Genomic DNA, 11,672 nt, shown 5'->3' with positions numbered 1-11,672 from the left:
TTTTTTTACCTTTAGGTTTTTTAGGGTTAGCATAAGAATTGTGACTCAGGTTTTGACTCTAGTAATTAATGGAATATTAAACAATTAATCTCATTTCACCCTTATAGCTATAGGATATATATATATTATATATAAATAAATAAGTTGCACACCTCAGTCATTAGCTCTCAAGCAGATTACACGAAGGGGGACTGAAGTGCACGCGCGTCTGTCCAATGACGTTTGAATCGTGACCGCGTGGCCCTTTAACATCCTTTAACACCCCTGGCAACTCGTTTCTAAAGCCAATTTATTCTTGCTTTTGTTGTTTTTATGCAAGAAAACTGGAGAACAATATAAGACTTCACAACACAACGATCCAGAATACTTTGCTAACAGAAGAACTTACAGATTCACCAAAGTAAAGGTAGGTTACATTCATTTTGTCATCTAACAAAAGTGACTGATTATGTCATTAATTTATCAGTTTATTACTCTACAGGCTAAATGCTTCCATGCCTTTTATTATTATTTTTTTTTATTTCTGAACAATAAGAGGAAGAATAGTCGAAGTTTGTTTTGGCACTGCTTTCAGATTAAAGCACGTGTGTCCAAATTGTCACTATGTAATCTATCACTAATCCAGAGCTATGAAGACTTCGACGCTGGACCGAATAGTGGGATTAAGTGTCAGGGCTGTGTGCGCGCTCGCGCTCGCCACAGCCGCTTGTTGCTTTGTCTCCGCTCCGAAGGCGATGCTGAGCACCGAGTCGCTTTTTGGAGTCGACAGCGCGCCTCCAGGCGGTCTGGCTGAGATCGACAGCGAGTGCTGGGACACGGCATCGCACTCGTTAATCGAGGCGCGGAAAATACGCTCAGACGACGGCGTGGCGGCCCTCTGGGATTTCATGGCGCGTCTGCGTGCATCTCCTCAAACCCGGCACCAGGAGCTGTTCATGAAGCTCGCGCAGGCGTTCTGGGGGCGCTACGTGGACTGTGTGCTGTCGCGCGCGCATGGCCTGGGCAGGAGAAGGTCAGGTGTATGAGGTGGAGACCAACTTTCATTCTGATTTCCAGTATCTGTGATTTATGTCACGAAAAAAAATATTTATTTATTTATTTATTTATTTATTTTTACTTTTTCAACCCCACAATCCTGGCTGTTAACGGGAAACGACGAAAGATTTGTGACCCGTTGTGATTTATGGGTTAATTCATTTTGAAAAGAAAATAAATGTTTTAGTATTTCGAGATATTGAGTATTTTCAGCCAGTCCATTGGAAACCAAGCACACACTCTTGACTTTCACACGCCTCCTGTTGTGAAAAGTGATTAGGATGTAAGGAATCATGAATAACTGTAATATTATTAAACTGCCAGACCTAAGCAATGATGAAGCAAATTACACACGTCCTGCATGAGCGTTTAAGTTTTCTAGACCTGCAGGCATGTGAGTAATCCTGCTGTGCAGCAGAATATTCAAACACAATAATAGCAATCATATGAAAATCAACAAATATCCAGTAAATACATATTTATCAAAAAACATAAGCAGTCCAATCACTAAACACAGTAGTTGATCTGGGCATCCACCATCATTGTGAAGAGTAAATGTAAGGTAATAGTTTCCTGGGTATTGGGAAGGCAAATGAATTACTGTTTACTGATTATTGTGTTGGGATTTTTTGAAATAAGGGTTATAATTGCAACAGTGCAACAACAGTGGTAGACCTAGAGAAACCTCTTTTCACATGCTGATCTGAATCAAATGCGGTGACTGCTATAGATTATAGTCTATAATCAAATGAAGAATTGTGGAAAAAATCAATCAATCAAACAAACAAACAAATAAATAAACAATCGACACTTTTACGCACGTGCCAAACTTGGTTACTCGTCCAACCAGCTCCAGGTTAAAGATAGTTATATAATTTTAATCCAGTTCGATTTTATTTATATATTCCTTTTAACAACAGTGTCACAAAACAGCTTCACATAAATCCGAATAAATTGAAATAGAATTTAGATTAGATTTTAGAATAAAACCTCCCTGAGTTTTAGCTCTGGCCAACATTTCCCAACTTATTTGTTACAGAAGCAGCAAATTTGCATATAATATGGCGATTCTTTCTCAGATTATGATCATCACCATAACAGAGCCTGACTTCATTGCGACCGTTAAATAGAAATCCCCATTTTTTCCTCACTATTTAAAACAAGCATGCGGTCTAATATATAAAATGGAGAAAATATTCTGTAAAGAAATAAAGAAGAAGAATTTGCTAGGTAGCAACTCTGTGTGTGCATGCAGACATTGTCTAATATGTAAATTAGTGCAGCTATTACGCACACTACCATTTGAATATGGAAACATCTTTACGCGTTATGACACGTCTGCTGTCTTATATCTCTTGACCCCGTGCTTCACAATACGTTTGTGTACCATATAATTGGTTTCATAACCATTTAAAATGTCCTGTAATTTCAAACCTTTTTTTTTTTTTTGTAATCTAGGCCCTACTTTGAACTAATTGAATAGTTCTGCTGTTAATAATTAATCCCCCTAGGTGGTAATAAATCACTGTAGATTTTCCTATGTGTTCTAGGCATAATACTATTCCATCACTAATCATATACAAATGCGTAGTAAAATAAACAAGTGCAGAAAAGCTCATTACGCATATACCTGCTCACAATTAGCTGAACTGTAAAAGTTCTAAGTTTGCGGCTGCGTTCCAAACCGCGCCCTACCGCACTAAGTGCTAAACTAGTCTGCAATAGATGATTCCTTTCAACAGCTTCTTTTTTGCCACGCAGTTTAGTACACTAGTTGTCGGTTTGGAACGCTGCCTAGGTAACCGAGCACATTAGAGCTCTCGTACGGTCTCTGTGCTCGTTCATCGGTGCGTGTGATGCTGAGTGTGTGTGCGTGTGTGTGAGAGAGAGAGAGTCAGATACTCGAACCGGTCATCTTTCACCCAAAACTGCTTTGCATCTCGTGACAAACCAGGCTTAGAACCCAGGGATCGAGTGCATTCGCGTGATTAATGGTATTCTTGCGCACTGTTCGTATCCTCCCACCGGCGTCGCGCACTGTTTACGCGCTGCCTTTCGTACTCGCGACTCTTCCAGCACAAGAGCATCCGAAGCCTTTATTCGATGAAAGGTAAGCAAGAAATGATCAACCTGAAAGACTGCACACGTTCCATGGTGGGAGAATTCACGTAACCGCGGACGTGTCCTAGATTGAATGGAAGGTGGTTGACAACTCGGCATGATACAGAGCTGTGGGCTGCTGCTCGGTCCTTTAATATAGGGCAGCATTTATTCTCTGGGGCTCCTGGTCGCTGCTCACATCCTGATTTGCGTGAAGTGTATTGCGCATGAAGTTATATATATATATATATATATACTATAATATAATTTATAAATATAAGAATAATTAAGTGTGCTACTACTGAAAAGTCTTAGAAGAGGGACATTTCAACAAGAATGTGATTTAAAAAAAAAAAAAAAAAAAAAAAAAAACAGATCCAGATTTAGGTCTGCAGTCATTTTTGAATCCAGCAAACCATTAAAACTTTATATAGCTTTCAAGGCTTAATGATATTACTATGGATGCAGTTGTGTCATGAGATTTTTTCATAATAATGTTCACAGTATGTTACCTTTAATATTAAATTGTGAATTATTCACATGGGTGCTACAACATTAAATTACACAAGGTTGGATTTTTTTTTTCTTTTCAAGGATTTTGTGTGAAAATTTATAGTAGGAATCTGAAGTACTAGGCTTGTTGAATGAATAGGCAAACATATAGAATATATATATTTAAATAAGCAGGTTTGGTGAAAAATAATATTTTAGAATTTGTATTGTTTAGACACTTTCAAACTGCACCTAACGCAATTATAATTAATTTAATAAGAATATTACTAAAAAAAAATCACTGAACTCTACTTTATGCAATTTACGGTATTTCTATAAACCGGTTGAAGCACACGGTGAGGAGGCTTGTTGTTATTGGTAGCCCATTGTGAATCTTAAAAACACAGTGCTAATCTGACTCTGTGAGACAATCTAGAGAATGTGCTCAGGAGACTGTGAAAATGGGGCAGTGGGCTGGAAATACCAGTTCCCAAATTTGTCAATGCTCTCACACTCCCATCCCAAATCATAACACACACACACACACACACACACATACATGCATGTGACAATTATTCCTGGAATTCCATGGCAAGCACATTTTAAAGCAGCAAGAACATAAACACAGGCAGGTGAGATTAGAGTAGGACCAGAGGTGTGATCACGGGGAGTTTATTGCACCCAAAGTGAGATTGTGAGCATGCTTAGATAAAAGGGTTGTCAAGTTCTGTTAAAACTGTGTATGATTAACTTTGTCACTGAAACACTGGCAAACTCCAGTGCTTTACTTGATGTGATGTAGTAGAAGTGATGTAGAAGCCTATCTGGACACGCCGATTCAACACACTTTCAATTTATATTAAAAAAAAAAAACACATTAATAACATAACATTAATATAATGCACTCTTCAAAATACTGCAAAAAAAAAAAAAAACAAGTAGGCCAGCATTACATGCAACCATGGCAAAGGATATCTCGAAATTCTGTACAAAAATAACTCTCAGAGAAGGAAAGAACTCAGAACTCATCAACTCAGTGTTGATGACAGATGAGGGCGTCAGTTAAAACACTAACCAAAAAAGTATACAGAAAGATACAGTATCTAAGTATTACTGACATGTGCTTAGTCCTAGCAATGTTCTTTTTATTGGACTCTTTGTACAGGATAATTCAGGTAAAAAAACAGCGTCATTTTGCTCTCCTAAAGACACAATAGACTTCAGTACTTAAACAGTAAAATACAGTAAAATATCTTTCTAAATGAGTTTACAAAGTTCACAGCCACTGAAGGCCTGGTTAATTATAAAAGTATCTCAATTAAAGGTGATTCTGATTATTTGATTGTAAAATATTTTTAGATTATATTATTTTCATCCTAAGCGCTAAAAATCAGTAAACATAGCTGTGAAGTCAGTCCCACTAATATGTATTATAGTTTACAATAACAAATTGTCAAACAAATGTGTACTTTGTATTAGCCAGTAAGATATTTGTGTGTTTCACTGATAGGTCTAAATGTTATTTTGTACTGCATCTTTCTTTTGCAGGTTTTTATGTTAAAAAAGGCAACAGAAATGACGGCTCTATATTCTTATTATTCTACTATTATTTTGCTTATTATTCTAGTATTATTTTCTATATTTTCTATAATTTTTCTATTATTTTCTATAATCTTTATTGTATAAAGCCAAGAAAAGATAACCCTATGCCTGACAAAATGTCAGAATTGTGATAGGTGTGGCCAGGCCAACTTAACATACTAGTAATGTAACCTTCTATTAAACTGCAACGACATAGTTCTTAAGAACTATGTCCTGATAATAAAGGAAAACTGCCATCCATCTATCTGATCTGCCAGCTGTCTGTCATCATGTGGTTCCATCTTGGATAGATAGTGTTGCCAAAGCTGGTTACTGGGGCAGCGGGTAGAATACCTGCCTGCTAAATCCACCACCTGGGCATTGAGCAGGACCTTGTTGTGTGGTTCCTGATTGTGACAGAGCAGTAGAAGTTTTTGGTGGTTGTTATGGATGTAATGATCTCGGGACAGTGGAGAGGATTCTATGATGGTGAGTTTTCCTTGTTTATACCTGGTTTTGACACCAGTGTAACTCTTTATAGATTTAGGTCAGGAATTAGGAAGCCAGAGACAAGGTGTGGAATCCTTATCACTCACCTTCTTTGGTTTCACCCTCCAATTCACAAGCGATGTCCAGTGCTTCCACAAAGTTCTATAGCATGAAGACGTGTTCTGGTGCCTAAGTACATATTACACATAATAGCCAGGGATGTGAAATTGTATTTTACATTGAGGATACTGGAATTTTAAGCACCATGATGTGTGACGTGTGCTATGATGTTATGCACGTGCTGTTTTCAGTCATTTTAACTTGATAGTGTTCGTTCAAAACTTTGCAATATATGAATAACCTTCTTATTATTATTTAATTAAATTTAGTAATCCTCAGACTCACCACCCCTACTTCCAGAATCCTTGCTAACAATGATTGGAAGCAGTTGTAATTTAGAGGTGAACTTACTTTGTTCTTGTCATTATTTTCACTTATTCTCTCTACACCGTGCCAGCTCAGGCTGTAGAAATGCCTTTTCTGGATGAATGCTCTCTACCCAGAGACTGCCCTCAAACTTTGCCTGTGATCATCATTGGTAAGTAAAGAATGTGTGCTTATATTAGACTCTGCAATTTTGGAATTTATAAAGCTAGCATAATGTTTCTTCCCCTCAGGTAACGGCCCATCAGGTATCTGTTTATCGTATCTACTGAGTGGCTACACCCCTTACCTAGATCCAGCAGCTGAGCATCCAAATCCCATTCTTTACCACAAACTACAGAAGGCTAAGCATTTACCTATTATAGAGCAGGTATGTCAGATAATTTTAACAAACATAAGATAAGATGCAAACCACAATTATTGTCCTTTTATGATTTTGTCATTCTAAATGAAAGTGTTACTATTTAAAAGATTGCTTGTAACAATGTGAATTCTTCCTTTCTTTTATACATAACTGTGTGTAGGATCTAGAATACCTTTGTGAGGGTTTAGAGGGTCGTTCAGGCAACCCAGTGGCTCTACTCTTCGATACACTACTTCACCCAAATGCTGACTTGGGCTACGAGATTCCTTCAGTACTGCAGTGGAAGCTGGAGAAGCAGCACCACATCCCCCATCTGGTACTAGGCAGGGGCGCACCAGGGGGAGCCTGGCATGTGAGTGAATTTTTCTAGTTGCCCAAGCCAAAATTAGCTTCCTTACTGCCTCATCAAGTGAAAAATCCAAAATCATAACACCATTGCCTAAATTTTACATTTTACAATTTTTAAAAAAATTACACACAAGCTTAATTTAAGCATGGTACTACTGTAGTGCTCAGGAAAAGTATGGCTAGACACACATAATGTGTCATGCACATGTTGGAAGCTGGTAACAAGTTGTCTGAAATTGCCAGTCGTTATTTTTTAACTTAATAAATATATACAGTATAAGTGAAAGTGACCTGACATACAGCTAAGTACGGTGACCCATACTCAGAAATTGTTCTCTGCGTTTAACCCATCCAAAGTGCACACACACAGCAGTGAACACACACACACCATGAACACACACCCGGAGCAGTGGGCAGCCATTTATGCTGTGGTGCCCGGGGAGCAGTTGGGGGGTTTGGTGCCTTGCTGACTCGAACCCACAACCTTAGGGTTAGGATTCAGACTCTCTAACCATTAGGCAACGCCTTCCCCTATAATAAAAATAATAATAATAAGAAGAACTATTCTTAATATTATTATTATTTGTTTTAGTTTTATGTTAATAATAATAGTCTTAATAATTGATAAAACAGACAGGAATGCTGGCCAAACTGAAGTTAGGACTGTCAATATATGTACTATTAGTTGTAACAAACTACAATAAAATTAATAAATAAATGTTTCATTAATTTATCAATTTTAAATAAAGTGGTACCACAGTAAATTGCATGTTAGTTTAGCAATAAATATTGTCAAAAAAATGTCTTCGATGTCCAATTTCAAGTAATTAAACTGATCCATTCAGACTCTTTAACAAAACGGAAAGGAACAAAGTGAAATATTGCTAGCTTTCAATGTTGACTATGACCATGACCAAGGACTGTACATATGAATGGTCAACATGGTGTAGGTTTACCCATCTGAACGGTGGTGAAGCTCATTCTTTTGTGCTGTGCTCATTCTGTTGATGGAGTGTGTTTAAATATGAGTGACATATTGAATTAAATTGAATTACTGAATTATAATGCTGAATTATCAGTACCAGTAAGAGAAGTACCAGTCAACTATGAATGCTGATCTGCAGCAAAAATGATCAAAACATAATTGGTAGGGCAAATACAGGGCCAATACAGAATGCCTGGGTTTTGGAGCGAGTTATAAGGAAAATCTCAGCAAACATTGGAAAACCATGTCCCATCTTAATAGTCCAGCATAGTCTGTAATATCTGATAATGAAAGCACTTAGCAAGCTGTAGAGCCTTTTTGCCTTTTTGATTTTGTTGTCTTTCTTTGTCTCCTAGGCAATGGAAGGATCTATTCTCACCATTAGTCTGGGCATTTGGATGGAGCTGCCAGGGGTGAACTACAGGGATATTATCTCTGAAAAAAGGAGGTACTAATTAAATACCTTAAATTAAACATGTTTAAAAAACAAAACAACAACAAAAAAAAAACTGTGTACTACATGAAGAGTCTTCAGAAAACGTGTGTGAAACAATGATGTGATATTACAGTTGGATCATACAGGATGTCATGTCACTTCCTGTAGCATTTAGAAATGTAATTTGATGATTATGTCCCTAATTTATCAATAACAGGTTCATGAATTAATCATTACATCATTACTATGTGAATATTTTCACTCATGGAGACATCATCACTGTAATGTATACTGGTACCAACTGGTGATGCAATCTTTGGTCTTTCCTGTAGGAATGTGACCAATGACCGGGCCACTCCAGACGAGCTCTCCTCCTACTATAAGAATTATGTAAAGATCATGGGCCTCCAGAAGAACTTTGTAGACAACACTTATGTCACCTCCATTCAAAAACTCTACCGTGATCAAGACATTAACCTTGGAAAAGCACATGGGATTGAAACTGACACCAAAAATAGTCAGAAGAACAGAATAGAAAACCACTGCAGTCAGAACGGGACAGAAAGCAGCAACAGTGGGTTTTGTAAGGGTTTCCAAAACGGAACAGAGAATGGAAGAGGTAAAATAGATGAGGAGGAGTACAAGAAGAAAAGGGACATGGAGGAAATTGGAGACATCAGGATTCCTCAGGAGTTTTCACAGGGACTATGGGAGGTCAGAGGTTACCAGAAGCTGCAGGGTGACAACGATATTCCTTTCAGCCTGTTAGCTGAGAATGTTGTCTTAGCAACTGGGGCGTCTGATTTGCCAGCTCGGTTAGGTGTGGAAGGGGAAGATTTTCCTTTCGTGTTCCACAGCGTGCGTGACCTTGGCATAGCTGTCAATCACCATGAGAATTTGGGCCCTACTTCTGACCCAGTACTGGTGGTTGGAGCAGGGCTTTCTGCAGCTGATGCTGTGCTGTGTGCCTACAACAACAGCATTCCAGTGCTGCATGCGTTCCGTAAACAAACTGATGATCCCGGGCTAATATTTAAACAACTACCAAAAACGCTATACCCTGAGTATCACAGGGTCTATCACATGATGTGTTCGCAGACCTACTTGACATGTCCCATTGCAAACCATGCTACGAACCCTGTAGTTCATAATGCTTCCACACAATTGTACCCAGACTACACCAGCTTCCCTGAGCACTGCGTGCATTCTTTTCAGCCTGACATGCACTGCATATTAAGGGGAAAAAATGGTGTTCTGAGAGCCATCAAAGTCTCAATGGTGCTGGTTCTAATTGGAACCCATCCTAGTCTGTCATTCTTAAAGGATCATGGACGATACCTGGGGTTAGACCCCACCAGGCCCCTCTCGTGTAGGCACAACCCAGTGGACATAAACCCATACACATTTGAATGCAGTGCTGAGCCAGGCCTTTTTGCCATGGGTCCCCTTGTCGGGGACAATTTTGTGCGTTTCCTGAAAGGAGGCGCTTTGGCCGTTGCAAGCTGCCTGCTCAAGAGACTGAAGCAGATAAACATAAAAGGTAAACTGATTGCTGATGAGGGTGATAGCAAAGGTGGAGGGGGGTTTGTATGAAGTATATGTAATACTTTTTATAAAACAGGTGGCAAATTATTTTTTACATTTTATTGAGTGAGTACATATATTTTTAACTATACAGCTTTCTTAACATTTTTAAAGTAAGGAACATGTGCATTTGACTGTAGGCTATAGGAGAGAATATATTTTATATATATATATATATATATATATATATATATATATATATATATATATATATATATATATATAAAAATATAAATAAAACAATAAATACCCCGACTGTTTTCAAGCAGAAAGGGTAACACATGTATTTAGTATCATGTGTGGAAAAATGTGCCAAATTTGATCATTTTTAGCTCACTCAGGCATATGTTGCAGTTTGTCATGATGTCGCACATACTGTTTTGTTTACTTGTTAGTAGACAAGCTTAGCTTTAAGACACTCTTCACAGTTCCCATTAACGCAATGAAACGCAAATGATTTTAGTGCATTTTTAGTTCATGCACTTGTCACTTGTAACTGTTTTATCCTTGTTAGTGTTCCTGTGGTTTAAACTACTCATTTGTTTATCTTTTGGGGAAGAGAACTAATTAAGTTCATTCAGAAATATCACAAACAGGTACAGTACATATTAAAAAAAGAAATGGTGAGGACGTTGTGGTCAGGATTGTTCAAATTTTCTATGGGAGCAGGTCAGAAATCAGAATTACTAGGCAGGAGGTGGATTAAATATACCAGATTCCACGTGTAAATTCTGTTCTCACAAGTGTTTGGATTGCTTAGGTAATAAACTCTTAATACATCATGATCCTTTAGACCAGGGGTCGGCAACCTTAAACACTCAGGAGAGCCATTTGGACCTGTTTCCCACAGAAGAAAAAAAAAACACAGGGAGCCACAAAACCCTTTTGACATCTACAATGAAGATACCTTTATGGAAAGTATAGAAAAAACTGTAGTGTGTTGCATTTACGAAATCAGTGAACTGCTACCGAGTAAACGAAATTTTATTTCTGTAAGCAAACAAAAATATTTTCAACAGTTTGAACTAACCTTAACAAAACATATGCTGGGTTGAAGGTTACTTTCAAATAAAATGTTCAATGTCTAATTAAGTCCTCTTCGTATTCATGACATCAAAATTTTAACTTGCCGGCTGCAGCAAACCAAAAACTGCGTCTGCTTCTGTTCTGGATTTCGCAAGTTGGCAGTTACGATGCATATTTTGAGCGACAAAAAAATTAAACACGGTTTATTTTAATGTTACAAGAGCATCATAATCTTAGAATTTAAAATTACATTTTTAAAAAAAATAACTAACTAAAATAAAATGCATTTAGATTAAATATTTATTTTCCAAATCTGCAGGGAGCCGCAGCAGAGGGATGAAAGAGCCACGGGTTGCTGACCCCTGCTTTAGACCGAGCAACCAATCGAAACCTACGGGTTTTTAGTGCTTATATAAAATAGTCATAAACGTTAAACCTTAACCACTAGAAAAGACTCTCAACGTGAACTAATCCAAACCCATCAGTCAGAAAAATATATGGAATTTGATTGCGATTTGTTATTTAGAATTTAAACAAATTCCATTTGATCTTTCTGATCTTTCTCAGTCAGGCTGTGCTCCCATGGCCAAAGGGCTAGTGAGACTACAGGTTTTTATTCCAGTCAAACAAAGAATACCATCTGATCCCAACTATTTCATTTGATCTGTTTGGCTGCAAGTCATTATTACGTAAATTTTCCTATGCATGTCCGTAAGGTATGTTGCATTGTAGCCTGAAAAATACGTACTGTAGATACGGTTGAGTTGCCAAAATAAAAAAAAAAGTGT

The 11,672-nt window shown here is 37.7% G+C and overlaps 1 protein-coding gene across 1 annotated transcript; it reads left to right on the top strand.

The window, feature by feature from the left end:
- The first annotated feature begins 2,893 nt into the window (after window positions 1-2,893).
- osgin2 (oxidative stress induced growth inhibitor family member 2) lies at window positions 2,894-10,004 on the top strand. Its single transcript, XM_060870813.1, has 6 exons — window positions 2,894-3,145; window positions 6,215-6,295; window positions 6,375-6,511; window positions 6,666-6,857; window positions 8,195-8,286; window positions 8,607-10,004. The coding sequence occupies exons 1-6, from the start codon at window positions 3,139-3,141 to the stop codon at window positions 9,865-9,867; spliced, it is 1,770 nt and encodes a 589-aa protein (XP_060726796.1). The 5' UTR covers window positions 2,894-3,138; the 3' UTR covers window positions 9,868-10,004.
- The last annotated feature ends 1,668 nt before the right edge of the window (window positions 10,005-11,672 follow it).

This window comes from Tachysurus vachellii, chromosome 5 (assembly GCF_030014155.1).
Source record: "Tachysurus vachellii isolate PV-2020 chromosome 5, HZAU_Pvac_v1, whole genome shotgun sequence".
NCBI lineage: Eukaryota > Metazoa > Chordata > Actinopteri > Siluriformes > Bagridae > Tachysurus > Tachysurus vachellii.
Note: the sequence above shows the minus strand (reverse complement) of the source record. Positions and strands in the feature narration are given on the sequence as shown.

Coding starts and splice junctions, on each gene's coding strand:
- osgin2 (XM_060870813.1), top strand. Junction 6,296..6,374: donor TTTGCCTGTGATCATCATTG/GTAAGTAAAGAA, acceptor TCTTCCCCTCAG/GTAACGGCCCATCAGGTATC. Junction 6,858..8,194: donor CACCAGGGGGAGCCTGGCAT/GTGAGTGAATTT, acceptor TTTGTCTCCTAG/GCAATGGAAGGATCTATTCT.